General features: G+C 39.2%; 1 protein-coding gene across 3 annotated transcripts in view; it reads left to right on the top strand.

The window, feature by feature from the left end:
* LOC126284199 (glycoprotein-N-acetylgalactosamine 3-beta-galactosyltransferase 1-like) overlaps positions 1-22,789 on the top strand; it is a 150,356-nt gene that overhangs the window by 104,280 nt on the left and 23,287 nt on the right. For all 3 annotated transcript variants that reach the window (XM_049982959.1, XM_049982958.1, XM_049982960.1), the window contains 2 exons: positions 2,485-2,626; positions 15,800-16,026. In XM_049982959.1, the coding sequence (XP_049838916.1) occupies positions 2,485-2,626; positions 15,800-16,026 (369 nt within the window). The remainder of the gene's footprint in view (positions 1-2,484; positions 2,627-15,799; positions 16,027-22,789) is intronic.

Genomic DNA, 22,789 nt, shown 5'->3' with positions numbered 1-22,789 from the left:
TCTGTCTACCAGCGCTTTCTCGTTTGGTAAGTCACAGCATCTTTTTTTATTGTAATTTTCCCATGTGGAATGTTTTTTTTCTATTGCTGTGATATGGGAGAAAAGAGCTTCCAAATTTTTTATGAAGACATTAAAATTTCCTGAAGGTGATCTGTTCATACTTAATATTATTAAGGACTCATTATTACTACTTCTCTTGCACAAGTCTCTAAGTGCTGATGTGAGCAAAATTTATTAATATAAGTATTCTTGAAATCAAAATAGTTTCTGACAAATTTAGTAACTCCTCCTTTCTCCATGTTTTCTCCACAGAAGTAAAAAGCTAACTTGAATCCTGTAACATGATGAATTTAACACACATATACCAGTGGTCACATAATGTTAAGAGAGGCAGATTATATCAACTAGTTTGCTCAACTCTAATTGTTAAACACAAATAAGCAACTCATTAAGCTTGCCCCCTTAGCCCTCGGATATTTTGGTGTAATAAGGATAACTGATTTTGTACACTGGCTGAATTACAACTAGATGAACGTAATTGTCCTGTTAATTTCTGAGTATCTCTCATTTCAATCCGAGGTTGTCTGCATTAATTGGGTACATTAAGATTTGCCTTCTGACTGCCTGTTTTATGTGTGTGAATGTCATTTTCAGCCTGTCTTTTTTTTAACATCTTTTGTTTCTGCACTCCCTACCCCAAAAAACACATATACCATTTTGCCTACTTTCTTCATCTAAAACAGTTCATTACAAAAAATGTGTATGTTAGTACTAAAGCTTTTTGCTTGCACATTTAGAAGTACAGAAGTCCTTAAGTTTTTTGTTAAATTATTTCTTTACTTGCCCTTTGTCAGGGGGAAAATGCTAAAATTTTTCAGGAAATCAGGGAAATATCAGGAACTTAACTTGGGGCAACTTGTGTCAATCCTGTAGGTAATTCACCCTTAGTATATGAAGAGATCAAAATGTTTCCATTCAAAGACTGTACAGTGCAGAATCGGTATTCCAGTCAGGAAAAATATCATGAGCATTGAGATGATCATCACACTGATACATCAGGTTAAAGATACTCATTTGGTTCAAATGGCTCTGAGCACTATGGGACTTAACTACTGAGGTCATCAGTCCCCTGGAACTTAGAACTACTTAAACCTAACTAACCTAAGGACATTACATGCATCCATCCCCGAGGCAGGATTCGAATCTGCAACCGTAGCGGTCACGCTGTTCCAGACTGTAGCACCTAGAACTGCTCAGCCACTCCGGCCGGCTATTCATTTGGTAAAATACTGTCCTGTTGTATGAAGAAGTTTGCAACTGCCAGCTGCAAATCCTCATACACTAAGAATTGTTGACCTTCAAGGCTTTTTTAAGGGACTGAGGGTGTGATAATTACATGGGAAGTGATCAGGACCATACGGCAGGTGCTAGAGTGACTGTCACTTGAGGTGGCCTATCTTGAATGGTAAGATGTTTGTGATTGCTCGAATGGTAAGATGTTTGTGATTGTTCGAATGGTAAGATGTTTGTGATTGCTCAAATGGTAAGATGTTTGTGATTGCTCAAATGGTAAGATGTTTGTGATTGCTCGAATGGTAAGATGTTTGTGATTGGGCCATGCATTATCACAAAGCAGTAGCACCTCTTGTCGCACACTGTTCCACAACTGACAGTTTTCAACAGACATTCTGCTCCATACACATTATTTATTCTCTTGATGGATGTCCACCAATGTTTATCCTATGGGAGCAAAGAAGAGAATAACAGCATGTCATTGCTGTTTGGACGCATTTGGTGGTAAAGTCATCATAGTTCGTGTTTCTGCATTTACCACATGCATATCGGTAAGATACAAATGCCACACTGATCCTTTGCCTAAATGTTGGTGCTTATATACTCATATTGGAGTGCTATGATGATCACATGCTGCAGCAGTGCCCTCAGACTAAAACTTTTTGATTGACCTATATAAGAATATTATTGAATCCATGTCTGACCATCCTCAATTAGGTTTTCCTTAAATCATTGTTGAAACACACCATTTTGTTTTCCTCAGAAACCCTACAATCAATTCTCTTCTCCATCCTTGTCCAATAGATCCAGTGTTCCACCTTTAATGACCTTAATGCTGACATAATGGGTCTCTAACTTTTCATCTTTGTTGTTGTAAGTGCAGACTGGTATGCAGAGTGCTGTAATGTGTAATTTTTTGAGTGGGCTGCTAGGCAATAGTGTTAGCACGTGTTTATCTAAGTTAGGTTTCATTTCTTGAATACTTAAATGTAAATTTTCTTTGTGATGTTGAACTCTTGGCATAACTTTGTGATTGAAATATTGGCAGCATGCATTTTAGTTGAATCTCCCTCTTTCATGCTGTGTTATTGAGATGTCAGCATACTCTTGTAAAACTTGTTGCCTCAATGTTTTGTCATGAACTTCAGTTCATTTATATTAATTACTTGGCATTATTTTTGCTATACACAGATCCCAGACTACCCACAGTGGCCCTCAAAGTACCAGAAGGACGGCAGCATCTATGGGCTAAGACACAAGCTGCCTTCAAATATATTGTCAATCAAGGCTTGTTGGAGAGTACTGATTGGGTGCTTAAGGCTGATGATGACACGTCAGTATCTGTAAAATGTATTTATAGTTTTTCTTTAGTATATATTACAAATATTTCAAGAGAGAAATAATGAACTGCAATAGACTTGTTGTGGCATAACTGTCAAGGGTAAGATGTAAATTTCCTAACACAGAAAAGTCTTCTTTGTGCAAGGTGAATCATGTAGTCTAGTATAAAATACAATATTTTGAGTAAACAAAGAAATGGAAAATTTTCAGAGCAGCATACTGATCTACCAGCAAGTAGTAAGCCAACAAAAGAAATGGGTGCTGTTTGACGTTTTCCTGACATAATAAATTCTTTGGAGTTCTGAATGTTGTCAGATGTTAACACTCATAGCGTGATATTTGACTGAATGACTTGGTATTTTATTTATTTATTTATTTATCAGGTTCTGTGGGACCATGCAATCTAAAGCTAGTTGGTTGTGGAAAGAGTCGGTGCATATTTTACAGAATGTTGAATTAGAAATTTTATAAACAGGTAATTAAAGAATTATTAAAGCACAAACAATAGTTGAGAGACTGTATGAATGAATAACAGTTCTGTTGGGAGTCTATTGAAAATGAAACATAATGAATAATGCACACTTTTCTGTACAGTGCTTAAGGAAATGTTATCGAAGTTCATATCATTTTTCCATCTAGTGTTCAATGAATGAATTTTGCAGTCTCTTCTGAATTAGTCACTGTTGCCAACAACAAATCCCAACATGAAATATATTTACAGGAATACCAACATTAGAATTCAAAGACACTTGAACAATGGCCTTTGCGAAGTTCACAAACTGATACTTTCGATTAGTCTGACCACCCTTTACTGGACTAATAAAATATTGGGTGAATGGACAGAGTTGCTCTCAACATATATTAGAGTGAAAGCAAACAAAATAAACAAGCCCAGTCACAAATGAGATTATCCTTGCAGTGTAGGTAGCAGCATTCAGTTTCTGCACAAGTTCTTAATGTGGTAGTGGTATTTGCAAAAAAGCTTTCCATCTACCATCATCCTGAGAATTGAAACTGATTGACTTCCCTTACTATTTTGGCCACCTTGTGAGAGTAAAAATTAACTTTTATAATAGTTCTGTGTCAGAAACTGTGTGCATAGCGTTTTGTTGCAGTTAAACATTAACTGTTTCCTGAAATCCATGTGCTGATGTAACTGATTACTCTATCAGCTACATCATTTACATTATGTTTCACATCTTTTAAAAAAACACCTGTGTTATCACTGAAGGGGAAAACTGTTGAGTTACCTGTCATGCTTAGTGGCATATCATTGATAATATATCAAGGAAAGCAAAGGGCCCAGGACAGAAATATGTTGCACATGTGTTTAACATGACCTAAGTAAGTTCTGAATCTCTTCCCTGTGTGTTGCACTGGAGGACAACATTCTGCTTCCATTTATAGAAAGTGTTGTGCGGTCCACACAATCGATTGGTTTCTATATCGAAGGAAATATCTACTGTTCTTTACCTATCATTTGCCACTGATAGTAACTTACACGTAAAAGAATAAATTGCATTTGATATGGGAAGTGATCCTCAAACCAAGCTGCAAATGTGTCAGAAAATTAGGTGTCAGAGATGTGCTGCTACTCTTATACCTTGCTTTCTCAAAAACTCTCCAAAATGCTGCTAGCAAAGAAATTGGCAGGTAATTGTGTACATTATCCCTTTCATCCTTATTATAAAGTTGTTTCACCAGACAGTATTTCACTCTGTCAGGAAACTGAGCACAATAAGAAGGCACACTGCACAGGTGTCGCAGTACAGAACCAATATATGTGACACTGATCTTCATAATACCATTTGAAATTTCATCATTCAAATACAAGTGATTTAATACTTAACTGATTTAATACTTGATTCAATTCTATCTTTGCTTGTCCCAGTAAAATTTTAATTTAACTGGCCAGTTACTGACAGGAAGAGATAATAAACTATTATACGGAATTTTGGTGGATCATTGACAATTTCATTCTCATGCAAGAGTGGAGGTGATGTGTTGATAACTCACATCCTTCCGCGGTATCGCTTTGACAATTGATGGGGTCAGAAGAAGAAACTACCCTCAATTTAGTAAGGTTGTATTTTCAGACGTACCACATGCTGGTAAGAAGCATTTCCCTGTGAATTCCTAGAAAGCACCATTTACTGTAAAAGTTCTTTTCTATGATGTATTTATATTCTTGCCTTTGGATTTAGATACATCTATCTATACCTCCATATACACACATTCTCCACAAGCCATCATATGGCGCATGGCAGTGAGTACCTTGTACCATTACCAGTAGTTTCTCTTCCTGTTCCACTTGTAAATAAAGTGAGAAAAAATCATCTGTCTGTATAACTTTGTATGAGCCATATTTTCTTGTAGTTTGTCTTTGTGGTCCTTATGTGAAAAATAAGTTGGCAGCAGTAGTGTCATTCTGCAGTCAGCTTCAAAGGCCGGTTCTCTAAATACTCTCAATAGAGTTCTTCAAAAATAATGTTGCCTTCCCTCCTGGGATTTCCATTTGAGTTCCTGAAACATCTTGGCAGCACTTGCCTGTTGTTAGACTCTACCCATAACAAATCTAGCAACTTGCCTCTGAATTGCTTTGATATCTTCCTTTAAGAACCACACTTTCCTAAAATACTCCCAGTAAACTGAAGCCCTACGATACACCATCCCTACCACAATCCTCACATGCTCATTTCATTTCATATCACTTAGCAAAGTTGTGCCCAGATATTTAAATGATGTGGCTCTCAAATAGGACACTATTAATTCTTTATCTGAACATTACAGTTTTTCTTCTGCTCATTCACATTAACTTTCATATTTCTACATTTGTAGCCAGCTGCCATGCATCACACCAACTAGAAATTTCTTTTAAGTCATCTTGTACCATCCTACAGTCACCCTTCTTTGACACCTTCCCGTATATCACAGCATCTTCAGCAAACAACTGCAGATTGCTGCCCATCCTGTCTGCCAGATCATTTATGAATATAGATAATAATAGTGATCCTATCACACTTCCCTGGGGCACTCCTGACAATACCCTTGTCTCTGATGAAAACTCACCATCGAGGACAACATACTGGATTGTATTACTTAAGAAGTCTCTCATATCTGGGAACGTATTCCGTGTGCTTGTATCTTTAATAGTGTGCAGTGGGTACCATGTCAATTGCTTGTCAGAAATCTAGAAATATGGTGTCTGCCTGTTGCCCTGCATCTGCAGTTTGGTGTATATCAAGTGAGAACAGGGAAAGCCGAGTTTCATGCAAGCAATACTTTCTAAAACTATATTAATTTGTGGGCCTAAGCTTTTCGCCCCCTTGTGTGCCTAAGCTTTTCGCCCCCTTGTGGGCATAAGCTTTTTGCCCTCTTGTGGGCTTTCCCACTCACGTAAAAGTGCAGTCTTGAGAAAGGAGGTGAAAATAGTCAGGTGTACTGCCTAATATGAAGAGACGAAGTAATGGCTTCTTAGTTTTGTCATTACATTATTCTCTGTGGTCTTCATTGTATATTTATTTATCAGTATTTCCCTGCCATTGTTATAGTCTGTAGAGGAGATACTAAGAGACAGAGAATGCAATATGTCAGGCCTACAAGACAAATATGCTTTGTGGTGAAATAAAATAGGCCGGCAGGATACTGCACATGCTGTTTTGTAACTGTTTCCGTTGGGTGCTCATAAATGGAGAGCTGCATCAACCCAGTCTTTGGGCTAAAGGCCACCAACAGATCATCATCATCATCATCATCATCATCATCATCATCATCATCATCATCATCACAACAACATCTGTTGCCTGAATATAAATCTAAGTTCTGATTGGTGGAGGATAGTTGAGGCTGACTTACATAATATTTTGACAACAGTCTGAGTTGTAACTGTCAATGGACTGATGCCGGAGGGCTGCAGTGACTCAGTATATGTATCTGTAGGCATCCCCCACTCCTTGCATGCACAATAGTCTAGATGTTGTGTTGTAAGTTCACACCATACACTGTGTTTGTATCTGTATCACCCAGTTCAGCAGATTCTACATGCACCATGGTGTACAATATTTACATTCTGAACATCAAATTATGATCTAAGCTCTTACAGGTGGATTGAGGAAAAGATTTCAGGCTTTGCTGAGGTGGTCCTCGTGAGACATGGCCAATAAGGTTTTATTGAATTAATTCCAGTTGATTATTTTGTGATTGGATCTCAGAAGTTATAGGTATGGACGTGATCCTTTGCTTGGTTGAATTCCATTGAGTGTCCAATTAGAAAAGTGTTCCTGCAATTTCCATATTGATGGGGTGTTTTAAATGAGTATGTTGCTTATGTTTCTGACCATTTATGCATTTTACCAAGGGGAGCAGTATTAGAGCAGGCTTTGAAGTGGCCACAGGATTCATGATTTAGTAGGGTCTTCTAAAGATGCAGCGATATCCTTCAATACCACTAGCATATATGAGATACATTGTGAGCACAGTGCTGACTATGCTGGGGAAACCAGAACGCCTGTTAGCACACATGTAGCACGGCATGAGTGCTGTCTTCGGTTGGGGCAATACATCAGATTGGTGTTAGTGGGGGTACTGTTGCAATTGTGGGTCAGCTATCAGTGGTATTTTGTACATGGTTGCAGACATCTTCTCTGTCTACATCTATGCACTTACTCCACAAGCCACCATACAGTGCATGGTAGAGGGTACCACATACCACTAAGTCATTTCCTTTCCTGTTCCACTCGCGAATAGAGTAAGCAAAAAATTGCTGTCGATATGCCTCTGTAAGACCCCTAATTCCTCTCATCTTATCTTTTTGGTCATTATGCAAAATGTACATTGATGGCAGTAGAATCATACTGCTGTTTTCCTTAAGTGTTGGTTCTCTAAATTTCTGCAATAATACCTCGCAAAAAGAGCAATATTTTCTGTCCCGGGATTGAGTTCACAAAGCATTTCTGTAATACTTGTATGCTGACTGAACCTCACAGAAACAAATCTAGCAGCATGCCTCTGAATTTGATGTCTTCCTTCAATCTGACCTGGTGGGGACCCCAGCCACTTGAAGAGTACTCAATAATGTGTGGCACTAGCATTCTCTATGCTGTTCCCTTTGTAGATGGACTACACTTTCCCAAAATTCTCCCAATGAAATGAAGCTCAGCATTTGCCTTCCCTACTAACAAATTGATGTGCTCATTCCATTTCATATCGCTTTGCAATGCCAGATATTTAAGAGATGTTGTTGTGTCAAGTAGCACACTACTGATGCTAATGCTGTATTCAAATGTTACAAGATAGTCTTTCCTACTCATCCACATTAACCTACATTTTTTTCACATTGAGGTAGCTGCCATTCATCATACAATCTAGAAATTCTGTCTGACATCATGTGTCCAAGTACAGTCACTTAGTGATAACACCTTCTCATATACCACAGAATCTTGGCAAACAGCCATAAATTGCTGCTCATCCTGTCCCTTAGATCATTTATGTATATAGAGAATAGTAACAGTCCTATCACACTTTGCTCGACCACATCTAACATTATCCTTGTGTCTAAGGAACAATCACTGTCAAGGACAATATAAACCCAAATGTGTTCAGGAATTGTACAGCAAACAATTGTTAAGGATGTTGGTCGGTAATCATGCGAGTTTGTTCTTTTACCTTTCCTATATGCAGCAGTTACTTGCATTTTGTTCCAATCACATGGAATTTTGCACTGGGTGAGAGACTCACAGTAAATGCAAGCTAAGGAAGTGGACAATGCTGCAGAGTACTCTTTGTAAAACTGAATTGTCATTCCATCTGCATTTGATGTTTCAAACAATGGAAAATCCAGGATAGAATGTAACAATATCCTCCTGTCCTCCCCATGATCCTTACCACTCCTCCTACAGTAGTATTCCACCAACCCTACACAATATGCTCATCCATCCTTACGCAACCTCTGCTCCCAGCCCCATACCTCATGGATCATACCCCTGTAATAGACCTAGATGCAAGACCTGTCCCATACATCCTCCTACCATCACCACTCCAGTTCGGTCACTAACATCACCTATCCCATCAAAGGCAGCACTCCCTGTGAAACCAGTCATGTGATTTACAAGCTAAGCTGCAACCACTGTGCTGCATTCTATGTAGGCATGACAACCAACAAGTTGTCTGTCCACATGAATGGTCACCGACAAACTGTGGCCAAGAAACAAGTGGACCACGCTGTTGCTGAACACACTGCCAAACATGAAATCCTTCATTTCAATGACTGCTTCACAGCTTGTGCCATGTGGATCCTTCCCGCTGACACTAGCTTTTCTGAATTGCTCAGGTGGGAACTTTCCCCGCAATACATCCTACGATCCCGTAACCCTCCTGGCCTCAACCTCCGTTAGTCACTGTCCTCATCCATCCAGCCCCCACCCTGTTCCCATCCCTGCACCACACAAAAGCCATTTCACCACAACACCAAGTTTTTTTTAAATTTCTTTTTATCTCTCCTTTCCACTACTGCCCCCCCCCCCCCTCCCCACTGCACTCCTGCCCTCCATCTAAACTGTAGCACTTCACTATCTGCCAACCCCATCATTCTATCCCTCCCTTATCCCGCACCAGCCTTCTCCTTACCCCCACCCAGTCGCGACTCCCATCATGCACTGGTGTGTGTGTGTGTGTGTGTGTGTGTGTGTGTGTGTGTGTGTGTGTGTGTGTGTGTGTGTTTGTTTGTTTGTTGACAAAGGCATTAATGGCCAAAACCTATAATTGTGTCAATCTTTTTGTTGTGCCCATTGTGACTCAACATCTCCACTACACATTAAATCTGATGACTTGTTTTCAACTCTTTCAGTTGTTTCTCTTTGCAAAAGATGCCTATTTCTATGTACTCCATGTGGGTATCTGTGAGACAGTCAAATGATGTGTTTGTATGGTCCTCCTCTTTGGGTGATTTCTTAAGAGTGAAGTTTAAAACATCTGCTTACCTTTTGTTGCCTTCTATTGAGAACCCAGATGGGGTCAACCACTGACTGGATAGAAGCCTTTGATCCATTTAGTGATTTTTAAGTACAGCCAAAATTTTAGCATGTTCTTGGAAGATCTTTCTCTGATATGTGGTGGTGGAAGTTGGGGTATGCTTAACACATTGATCTCCTTATGGACACACAAATTTCTGATAACTTTTGCTGTTGAAAATTTCTTCTAACTTTTCAGTTCCTTTTTTGAACAAAGAGTGCAGTAGTCTTTCCTGAGCATTTTCCAAATTTGATTATTAAACCATGGAGGGTCTTTCCCATTGTTAATCTATATATTTGTCACATACGTCCCCAGACCATGATTTACAAGCAGTTTAAACTTCGTTCATAGTTCCTCTATGTCCATCCATCTAGAACTACATGATGTCCATTCATTGTCTAAGTGGGATACTAACAGCTGCTTATCTGCTTTTTCTAGCATAAATTCCCTCCTAGCCTCCTTCATGGATTTATTAGCTTTAGTAACCCTCATCACTGTATCATCACAATCGCTAATTCCTGTCAGTATACTGATAAGCTGTGTATATATTTTCAATACAGTCAGGCCTGTTTGTAACTATGTCTAAAATATTTGTATTGTGTGTGGGCTCTTGAACTAGCTGCTTAAGGTAATTTTCAAAAACCTGTTCAAAAATACTTCACAAGTATATATGTCTGTATTATCTGCTGTCCCAGTCCGTAATTGATAGACTGAAGCCTGCTTCAATTAATAATGCATGATATGGGCATTTCTGCACTACTGAGCATAGACTTCTCATGCATTATTCTACAACTGTTATGCAAATTGGGTGGCTGCTAAAAATATCCGATAATTAACTTGAGTTCACCTAGTCCTGATGCTAGTGTCCAGATAACTCAGATTGACTAACCTAAGGACATCACACACATCCATGCCCGAGGCAGGATTTGAATCTGCGACCGTAGCAGTCACACGGTTCCAGACTGTAGCGCCTAGAACTGCAGGGCCACTCCGGCCGGCTGCTAAAGTCATTCGGTCTAAAGTATTGTGCAATCAGTGTCATTATTCTCTCCCACAATTTATTCTATGCTTATGTGGAAATAGAGTATACAAAACTTGACAGTAAGTTTGTTTTGAATACTTCAATTTATTGTTAAAATTTTGACAGTCAAAATTTCTCTACTTGTTTATCAACTGGTGGTAATTCATCAGAGGATCTCAAACTACCACCTAGCCTAGAAACACTTCACAAGTACACTACCTCAGTAGCTGTTTCCTTTGTGCTGTGATTCTCTGATCTATCAAGGGGGTCCTACAATTCTGCACCCCTTAACACAGGTCCAGAAATCTGCAGTCATGTCCATCACGGAACTGATGAAGCCTGTAGTTGAGACCACATACTCGGCTCCAAAGCAAAGGACCCCAATTAACTGTGGATACAACAATGAAAATTGTGATCTGTGCTTGCACCCTATGAGAGAGGCCGCTAGTCTCCTGGTGCTTCAAATCAGTGGAGGCTGGCAGCTGACTGAGATGTAGTCAGCTGTCACTGTCTTTCCAAAACAAACAAACAAACAAATGACTGTTGTGTGACAGGCTGTGCAAATGTACATATTTACCATTACTAAAAGTGATACTACAGGACTACTAAGGTGGTTTATGAAGTCATCACAGTCCGACCGTACAGTCAGAATCTAATCCGTTACTACCAGTGTCAATGTTATAACCACACTCACATCTCCCAGCAAAACATGATCAAATGTGTTGCTTGTGGTAGAGATGGTTATGAGAGCGATTGACTGCTTCCTTCTTTATGCTGTATAACTTGTAATGGTGACCATACCATCTCATCCTGTGACTGTCCCATGTATCTTGATGAGCAGGCTGTTCAGGAGGTCTGGGTGATGGATAGAGTACCTTACCCTTTCACTCACAAGTTGCTAGCTAGTCTAAAGACCCGCATTTTACCATCTGGCACTTGCAGTACCATTCTTGCTGTGCCTCACTCTATCAAGGACATGGCCATGCTGACTTGTGACCTGCAATTCAATACTACAGTTGCGAAATTGTCCAGTATCATAGTATCATCCCCATCTTGTTCTTCTACATCTGTGCAACAAGCCTCCAAATCTTCAGGCCCCTCCAACAGACATCCCCCCCCCCCCCCCCCCCCCGCCCCCCAATGTGGTAAAATCACCTGCTACACAAATGGCAGGCCAGGAAGGACAAAAGCAACACTCCCACTAAGATTTTTTTTATCTCCTTCCAGCCGACAAACATCTGGGTCTTTGTCTGCCAACAATGAAGGCTCTAAGAAATTTTAAAAAAGGGAAATGGTCTTCTCCTTCCTTGACTTGGAAATCCTCTTCAGTAGTGTTGTCACATGTTACTGTCACCCGGCCAACTTCCATTTCACTAGGGCACACTGTCTACCATTTCTCTGCCATAGAGGCCACAGGCCAACCAAGGGTGAATGCTGATAGCTCTGTAGATTTCATTTAAGATGAGCCTGCAGCCTCTGTGCCCTGTAACAATGAGTCTTCGAAAACTGGCATTTGGCAGGTGCCAGTGTGACTACCCTTTGTTTGTTCCCTCCTCCCCATTCCCAGTTATAACTCTTCTCCAAAGGAATATTTGTGGCATTATATCAAACGAGGAGGAATTACAGCTCCTCGTGGAATTGCAACATCTGATTGTTTTCTGCCTCTAAAAAATGAAATTGCATCCTCACAATCACTTTGACTTGTGATTTCCATAAATCACTTCAGGTCATTTCCAGGATGGTTCCTTTGAAAAGGCACAGCCAATTTCCTTCCCGAATCCAATGGAACCTCCCCCCAGATCAACCAACCAATCTTCCGCTCACTGAAACTACAAAACTCCTAGGACTCACGGGATAGGAAACTTTCTTGGTCCTCCCATGTCTTACCTGGCCACACACTATACTCAGTCCCTCAATGTCCTACATGTCCAAATCAGTAATTACTGAGTAGCAGATTGGCCCACCCTTCTTCATTTATACCAATCCCTTGTCCATTCAAAACTAGAATGTGGGTGCTTGTCTATTCATTTGCATGTCTGTCCATCTTGTCATCTTAAAAGAATCCAGTCATGGAATAAGTTTGGCCGCTGATGCCTTTTACATTAAGCCAGTTGAGTCTCTCTTCAGAAGCTGCTGAATTACCACTGTCCTACCAGTGAGACGCCCTCCTCAGTGAATACACATGCCATTTGTCTTCCATGCCCAGCCATCCATCCTGTGTCCCCTTTTTCGATGACTCACTTGACCACCAGTATGGGGCATTCCCTTCTTTTCTATTACCTCCCAGAGTTTGATTTGGCTACTGCTTCAGCACCTTAACTTCATGCTACCTTCCACAGTCCTGATTAGTGTGAACCCTCCACTTCCATGACTTTGTCCGGTTTCACATGTTCATCTTGGATGTCATTTGCTTCCCAAGGTCACTACTCCATTTTCAATCTATCCCTATTAATTTCTCAACCTTTGCATGATAGCACCTTCGTGTATAGTGATAGCTCTAAGACCGACCATGGTGTCGGGTGTGCCGTCATCATTAGCTCTGACCATTTTCAGTATTGGCTTCCAGAACACTGTTAGATTTTCACAGCAAAATTCTTCACCCTGTATCAGGCCACCCACTACATCTGGCAATATAGGCTTCTTAATTGTAATATGCCCAAATTCTCTGTGCCCTTCAGAGCCTCTGTGTGCTGTACACAATCTATCCCTTAGTGCAACAGGTCCAAGAAAACTTCCACGTGCTCCCTGTTGAAGAAGCCATTGTTCTGTTCATGTGACTTCCTAGTCATGTTGGTGTGATGGTAAATGAGGCGGCTGACACTGCTGCCAAGAGTGCAGTCCTCCCACCTCAGCCTGCTAGCTCCTCTTTCCTTTGGACGATTTCCGTGTTGCCATCTATTGGGAGATGGTGTCACTTTCGCATTACTACTGGTATTTTCTTCACAGGATCAGGCTCCAGGGAATTAAACCTGTCTCAATGGCTTGGTCAGCCTCCTCTTTGTCCTATCATTGCAAGGAAATCATTTTAGCTAGGTTGTGTATTGGGCACTGTCTCTTTAGCCATCACCATTTAATTTGTGATCCCCCACCACTTTGTGCTCATTGTCATCAAATTTTAATGGTTCACCATCTTGTGACCCAATGTCCTTTTTTTAACCAGTTATGTTTCAGTGTATATTTGAGAGAGAGAGAGAGAGAGAGAGAGAGAGAGAGAGAGAGAGAGAGAGATTGTGGTGGGGGGTGGGGAGGGGGGGTATAGAATGGTAGAAATTGAAAGTAGTTGATTCTCATCTAGCAACATGATCATTCCCTCCTTGAGCTTAAAACCTGAATATTGTAGGTAGGAGTAGTTATGATATAAAATGTATATAAAGTTTCAAAACTGTTTAACAACTGATTTCAGTTGATTATATTGCCGATTTCCTGCCAGAACACGATGTATTGTCATCGAAAACAGAAAACAGTAGACAGCTTGGGGCACAATTTCACAAGGGACGACATTGGTTTACATATCTTTGGATTCTTGTCAAAGCACTTAACAAAGTAAACACACATGTACATAAAAAGAGCATTTCTGAATGAAACAGTAACTGAAACCAATTTTGGTGTGACTTATTCCAGAGTAGTGCTCCAGCATTATCAACTCTTGTCATGTGGGGATAAGAACAGACAGTCATTAGATTTAGACACACATGGCTACGATTGTAGCTTTCCAGATCACACAAAAATGTTTGAGATGTTCTGGAAACTTAAGTGGGGTCTTTGGAAAAAGAAAGGGTGCTTTTGTTCTCATGAAGCCTAATGGGGTAAATTTAGAGAACCAAGATTCAAAGAAGATTGTACAAAAATCACTATCTCCCTCATCTGTTCCAATAGGTATCATTACAATAAGCTAAGCGAGGTTAGGGTGCATACGAAGGTATGTATAGTAATTTTTCCCTTACTCATTGTTTGAAAGTCACTAATATTAGTATGAAGTGCCCTTTTTCATGTACTGAATGGTGACTTGCAGGTTTCAAACAGAGTACATAATGGCAGGACTGAAATTTGAAAAACAGATTTCAAAATGCAAAATATGCCACAAAACTGCAAATGCTATATGACGTTAGAGAACAAATTGAGTTAGCTTGTGATATTGTTCCATAAGAAGCAACATGGTTGCTGTCACTCTGCTCTAAGTTGTTGTCAATAATGCACTGTGGTAAAAGCTGTTTATTTTGAGCATATACCATCTTAAGTTACACTGTAATATACATGACACCAAAATCTTTTCCTTTCTCTCTGTTTTAATGAGAGATGCTTGTTTGCAAAGTGTATGTGAGTGTTTATTTACAATTAATTTTCTAGCTGTGTGAAACTTTAATGTTCAACCTTATTCTCATATTACTCTCACGTACATAGTCCTCTAAGATATGGTATTGAATTTTGGGGGAATACAGGTATCACAAAAAGTTCTTTTAAGGTCCAAAAGAGAGCTATTCATATTCTGAGGGGTGCTGCCTACATAGAGACATGTAGAGGACTCTTTAAGGAATTGAAAATTTTGACCCTACCTAGTTTATTCATCTACAAATCAGTATGTTTCCTCAATTCAGATCAAGAATTCTCTTCTGTAAACAGTGAATTACACAACTATCAACCCAGGAACAGGCATGTTTTCCATAGAAATATACATTCAAAAGCCCTGTACCAAAATAGCGTGATGTATCTACCCAAAATGATGTTCAGTGCCTTACCACAAGAAATAAAAAACATAAAAAACTTTCATATATTTAAGGAAGAAAAGGGCTACCATTAGGTCAATGTTTCTATAATGTTGATGAATTTCTTGGCTATCTAAACAGATAGTGGTCATCTTTTGTTTTTTTTGTATGAAACTGTTTTTTTCAGCTTGCATGTAAAAAGAAGAAAAAATATGTGAAGTGTAATTAAGAAAATGTTATTTTCCTTAATTGTTGAAAATATAAATTGTTCTCTCTTCCTCCCTCCCTCCCTCCCTCCCCCCCCCTCCCTCCCCCTCCCCCTCCCCCTCTTTTTTCCAGATGACAATTTCTATGTCATGGATAATGATAAATTGAATTGGATAGAATATTTTGAGTAAATGTCAGTGCTGCTATAATTCCTGTGGTTCAACAGGTTCATTGTGATGGAAAATTTACGCCACCTGTTGCTGCCTCTGGATGCCTCAAAATCTCTCTTTGGGGGTCTGCGGCTGCGGCCGTTTTCACCAAAGGGCTTTATGAGTGGCGGAGCAGGGTATGTGCTTAGTCGAATGGCAGCTCGCCAGTTTGTTGAGCAGGGAATATCTGGAGACCTCGGAGGTTGCCGTAATCCAGGGTACAGAGGCGAGGATGTTGCCATTGGTGAGTTGAGTGATCATTCTTAAGTGGTATGGTATCTTGCTGTGTAAGTGATTTAATTTGCTTCTTGTGTTGCTCTTATTGTGATCTGATACTACAGTCTTCAGAAATATGCACCCATGTTGATCCTTCATATTTTATGTCATCCACCCACTTTCGACTGGATCATCTATGATTTTTCTTATCTATTGGACACCAACAAAGAACTCATCCACTAGTTCTACAACATCACTGTTAATTTGTAGAATTTTCTTATTGTGTTGATTTTGTATTATTTCAGTTTTTCTATGGTTGGTCTTCAAACCTATTTTCACTTTTGCCCTATTGAGTTGTTCCATCAATTATTGAAGTTTATTTGCAATAGAGGAAAACATCACAATGTCTTTAGCAAAATGAAGGTGGGTCAGTTTAGTTTCATTAACATACAACCCTTCTTCATTTTTCCAATTAAGTACTTGAAAAAAAAAACACTCACATTCTGCATATTCAGATTTAATGTAGTGTAAAAATATTATTACAGTCAGTATACAGCATTTCTGTAGTATCATTTATCCTTGCAACCTGAAGTCCTGGAAAAAGAAACAAATCCCAACTTGGGTTTTTTTTATTGCCTTTATATCAAGACTGTTGCTGAAAAGAAACCTGAATACATGTCTCCAAAACAGTCAGCAAAGCGACATCATTATAGTGCTTGACAATAACTGAAATGAGCGCAACCATAATGCACATCACACATTATCGATTTAGAACCTGGAATTCTTAATGTACTATTTCTTTTTGTAGAGACAAAAAGTGTTCTCTGTGAGTAATAAATTAAAAACTGGTGATCTTGTGAGGAATGATATCTACAAGGAAATTTAGCTTGTGAGTATAATGTACCTGGAGTAGTAATCAGGATGACTGAAAGAAGAGAATGGACTTAGAAGTTTCATAAGTGCAATGTGATAAATGTCTTTATAGTAGGTTAAAAAAACTGGAAAGGTGCCACTTAGGCCAAGCTGCAAAATTTCACTTTGATTATATCAGAAACAAATACTTTATTGGTTCTAATAGATGCTTTTCAAGGTTTAAATGTCATCATGGTATTAGCCAAATGCTACTAAGTAGTAATAAGGTCTTCCAGTGGCAAATCTGCTGAATTTCTAGACAATATAATGTTAGATGAAAGCTAAAATGAATATAAACTGTATAATTGTGAAGAAACAGTGGTTTTTTTTTATTGACTGCTTCCAACCAGAACTTTCATTGTAAAAACAATTTAGGAAAAAAAGATGTAATTATGCCCCTCTTGGGGTATAATGTATGGAATTTTGATTATAATGTGTTACACATTTTAGTATTTCCAGTAGGTGTGACAATGCTGCTATTCAGCTAACTAGACAATCAAGTCCTGAATTAGCAAGTCTGCATAAGAGGTAGCAAGTTTGGGACACTTGAATTCTCACTTGTGTGAGAGGCCTTACAAATCAGTGATCCAGGCCACATAAGACTGCTCAGGACACTTGTGATGCTAGGTAAACTGCAACTGTGCTGCCACCAGATGAGTTTGATGGTCAGAATACTGCATAAGCAACCAACAGCACTCATCCAGCAGAAATAGAATGACTCGCTAAGGGTGAAAGAAAAGAAGTATGACAAATCTTACATCAATCATGGATTTGTTAATTCTAGCTGTTCACCTATCTGCTTATTATGTAGCAAGCCACTTCAGAATACTTCCTTGCTCCCTTCTAAGATGCACTGACATTAGGAACTATGCAACCTGATGGCAAAGAAAAGAGTGAAGAATTTTTTTTATGTGTAAGAAAATTGTTGTTGAGTTTGAGGGATCATTAGGCAACAGTTCAGTAGAACAGGGAAAAGGAATACCAAAGAAGAACAATGGGTAGCTTTGAGAGATAAAATAGCGAAGGCAACAGAGGATTAAATATTTAAGAAGGCCTAGCAAAAATTTGTGGATAACAAAGTATACACTGCATTGAATTTAGCTGACAAAAGGGAAGAAAAAACAAAGACATGCAGCAAATGAAGCAGGCAAGAGAAAATGGAAGCGTCTAAAAAAATTAGATTGACTGAAATTGCAAAATGGCTAAGCAGGCATGGGTAGAGGACAAATCTAAGGATTTAGAAGCATATTTCGCTAGGGGAAAGATAAATATGGCCTACAGGGAAATTAAAGAGGCATTTGGAGAAAAGAGAAGCAGGTGTGAGACTTGCAAACCAGTACTAAGTAAAGAAGGGAAAGATAAAAGTTGGAGGGAATATATAGGTCCGTACAAAGGAGATGAACTTGAAGGCAGTATTGTAGGAAGGAAGAGGATGTAGATAGAGGTCAGATCTAAGCTACAATAGTGCGAGATGAATTTGACACAGCACTGAAAGACCTAAATCAAAATGAAGCATGGGTGTGGATGACATTCTGTCAGAAATACTAAAAACCTTTGGAGAGCCTGCCATGACAAAATTCTTCCATCTGGTGTGCAAGAGGTATGAGACAAGTGAAATACCCTCAGACTTAAAGACGACTATTGTTGTCGTTGTTGCTGTTGTGGTCTTCAGTCCTGTGTCTGGTTTGATGCAGCTCTCCATGCTACCCTATCCTGTGCAAGTTTCTTCATCTCTCAGTACCTACTGCAACCTACATCCTTCTGAATCTGCTTACTGTATTCATCTATTGGTCTCCCTCTATGATTTTTACCCTCCACGCTGCCCTCCAATGCTAAATTTGTGATCCCTTGATGCCTCAGAACATGTCCTACCAACCACTCCCATTCTTCTAGTCAATTTGTGCCACAAGCTCCTCTTCTCCCCAATTCTATTAAATACCTCCTCATTAGTTACGTGATCTATCCACCTTATCTTCAGTATTCTTCTGTAGCACCACATTTCGAAAGCTTCTATTCTCTTCTTGTCCAAACTATTTATCGTCCATGTTTCGCTACCATACATGGCTACACTCCATACGAATACTTTCAGAAATGACTTCCTGACACTTAAATCTATACTCAATGTTAACAAATTTCTCTTCTTCAGAAACACTTTTCTTGCCATTGCCAGTTTACATTTCATATCTTCTCTATTTCGACCATCATCAGTTATTTTGCTCCCCAAATAGCGAAACTCCTTTGCTACTTTAAGTGTCTCATTTCCTAATCTAATTCTCTCAGCATCACCTGACTTAATTAGACTACATTCTATGATCCTCGTTTTGCTTTTGTTGATGTTCATCTTATATCCTCCTTTAAAGACACTGTCCATTCTGTTCAACTGCTCTTCCAAGTCCTTTGCTGTCTCTGACAGAATTATAATGTCATCAGTGAACCTGAAAGTTTTTATTTCTTCTCCATGGATTCTAATACCTACTCCGAATTTTTCTTTTGTTTCCTTTACTGTTTGCTCAATATACAGATTGAATAACATCAGGGAGAGGCTACAACCTTGTCTCACTCCCTTCCCAACCAGTGCTTCCCTTTCATGTCCCTCGACTCTTATAACTGCCATCTGGTTTCTGTACAAATTGTAAATAGCCTTCTGCTCCCTGTATTTTACCCCTGCCACCTTTAGAATTTGAAAGAGAGCATTCCACTCAACATTGTCAAAAGCTTTCTCTAAGTCTACAAATGCTAGAAACGTAGGTTTGCCTTTCCTTAATCTTTCTTCTAAGAGAAGTTGTAAGGTCAGTATTGTCTCACGTGTTCCAATACTTCTATGGAATCCAAACTGATCTTCCCCGAGGTCGGCTTCTACCAGTTTTTGCATTCATTTGTAAAGAATTTGCGATCTGTCAACACCTGCTTTCTTTGAGATTGGAATTATTATGTTCTTCTTGAAGTCTGAGGGTACTTCGCCCGTCTCATACATCTTGCTCACCAGATGGTAGAGTTTTGTCTGGACTGGCTCTCCCAAGGCCATCAGTAGTTCTAATGGAATGTTGTCTACTCCCGGGGCCTTGTTTCGGCTCAAGTCTTTCAGTGCTCTGTCAAACTCTTCTTGCAGTATCGTATCTCCCATTTCATCTTCATCGACATTCTCTTCCATTTCTATAATATTGTCCTCAAGTACATCGCCCTTGTATAGACCCTCTATACACTCCTTCCACCTTTCTGGTTTCCCTTCTTTGGTTAGGACTGGGTTTTGATCTGAGCTCTTGATATTCATACAAGTGGTTCTCTTTTCTCCAAAGGTCTCCTTAATTTTCCTGTAGGCAGTATCTATCCTACCCCTAGTGAGATAAGCCTCTACATCCTTACATTTGTCCTCTAGCCATCCCTGCTTAGCCATTTTGCACTTCCTGTTGATCTCATTTTTGAGACGTTTGTATTCTTTTTGCCTTTTTCATTTACTGCGTTTTTATGTTTTCTCCTTTCATCAATTAAATTCAATATTTCCTCTGTTACCCAAGGATTTCTATTAGCCCTCATTTTTTTACCTACTTGATCCTCTGCTGCCTTCACTACTTCATCCCTCATAACTACCCATTCTTCTTGTACTGTATTTCTTTCTTTGAATTGAATTGAATTTTATTTGATCCTGTAAGATTACATTGTGTACAGTAAATGTACTTGTAATATAGGACATGTCAAAGTGTTAACATTTCTTATCACTTATTTTTCTACACCTTTAGCTTACATTTTTACATTACTGATAATGAGTAACAATATATACAAATTTAATGGCATAAGTATTCTGCAACACTGTAAAACTCTTTTTCAATGACATAGTCTTTAAGTTTCTTTGGAAAGTCATTGTGAAGTACACTATCTTTCAGGGTTTTGGGCAGACTTCTTAGTAGTCTGATACCAGAGTACTGGGGTCCTTTTTCTAACATTGCCAGTCGGTGGGGTATGCTCCGTACTTCATTCTTCTTTCTTTCTTGTATTGTGGGTGTGTACACTAGCATTTGTAATCCAGCCCTCACTACCTTTTGTGATGTACATTATTGTTTTGTATATATACAACGATGAAAAAGTTAAGATATTTAAATTCTTGAAACAGTTCCCTTATGCTCTCCCTGAAACTCTGTACAACCTCTGGTTTAGTCAGTTTATCCAGGTCCCATCTCCTTAAATTCAGACCTTTTTGTAGTTTCTTCAATTTTAATTTGCAGTTCATAACCAAAAGATTGTGGTCAGAGTCCACGCCTGCCCGTAGAAATGTCTTACAATTTAAAACCTGGTTCCTAAATATCTGTCTTGCCATAATCTATCTGATACCTTTTAGTATCTCCGGGATTCTTCCATGTATACAACCTTCTTTTATAATTCTTGAACCAAGTGTTAGCTATGATTAAGTTATGCTCTGTGCAAAATTCCAACAGATGGCTTCCTCTTTCATTTCTTACCCCCAATCCACATTCACCTACTATGTTTCCTTCTCTCCCTTTTCCTACACTCGAATTCCAGTCACCCTTGACTATTAAATTTTCGTCTCCCTTCACTATCTGAATAATTTCTTTTATCTCATCATACATTTCATCATCTGCAGAGCTATTTGACATATAAACTTGTACTACTTTAGTAGGTGTGGGCTTCGTATTTATCTTGGCCACATATTATGTAACATGAACTAATCATGACTACCCCTATTTATCATTGCAAACTTTTTAGAACCAAGCGTAGTTCCTTACTTCAATGCAAATGTCACAATAACTATGACCATTAATGAAATGATGGGCACATCACCATGTTGCTGACTTATAAATCTATAAATAACGCAAAAAGGATTTTCTTATCAATTAGTTTCTATAAAATCATTTGAGGAAGATTGCACGGTGTGTGCTTCGATTCTGCATTTACTATGCTGTTTGTAGTAGCTTATGCATACTCCTATTTTTTTTATTAATTATTAGACCTACTTCTGCATTACCCCTATTTGATTTTGTATTTATAACCATGTATTCACCTGACCAAAAGTCTCATTCCCCCTGCCACCGAACTTCACTAATTCCCACTATATCTAACTTTAACCTACTTTAACCTACCAGCCCGATTAAGGGATCTGACATTCCACGCTCTGATCTGGAGAATGCCAGTTGTCTTTCTCCTGATAACGACATCCTCTTGAGTAGACCCTGCCCGGAGATCCAAATGGGGGACTATTTTACCTCCATAATATCTCACCCAAGAGGACGTCATCATTATTTAACCATACAGTAAAGCTGCGTGCCCTTGGGTAAAATTACGGCTGTAGTTTCCCCTTGCTTTCAGCGGTTCACAGTACCAGAATAGCAAGGCCATTTTGGTTAGTATTACAAGGCCAGATCAGTCAATCATCCAGACTGTTGCCCCTGCAACCGCTGAAAAGGCTGCTGCCCCTCTTCAGGAACCACACGTTTGTCTGGCCTCTCAACAGATACCCCTCCATTGTGGTTGCACCTACTGTGCAGCCATCTGTATCGCTGAGGCACGTAAGCCTCCCCACCAGTGGCAAGGTCCATGGTTCATGGTGGGGGAAGAAGAATATAATAATTACAATTCCAAAGACAACAGCTGCTGACAGGTGTGAATATTACTGAACTGTCAGTTTAAAAAATGGTTGCAAAATACTAACACACATTCTTCACAGAAGAATGGAAAAACTGGTAGAATGCAACCTCATTGAAGATCTGTTTTGATTCCAGAGAAGTGCAGAAATATGCGAGTCAACACTGATGCCATGCCTCACCTTAGATGATAAGTTAAGAAAAGGCAAACACACGTTTATTGCATTTGTAGCTGTGGAGAAAGCTTTCGACAATGTTGACTGAAATATTCTCTTTGAAACTATT

The sequence above is a fragment of the Schistocerca gregaria genome, chromosome 8 (assembly GCF_023897955.1).
Source record: "Schistocerca gregaria isolate iqSchGreg1 chromosome 8, iqSchGreg1.2, whole genome shotgun sequence".
NCBI classification, from domain to species: Eukaryota; Metazoa; Arthropoda; class Insecta; order Orthoptera; family Acrididae; genus Schistocerca; species Schistocerca gregaria.
This window is presented reverse-complemented; position numbering and strand designations above follow the sequence as displayed.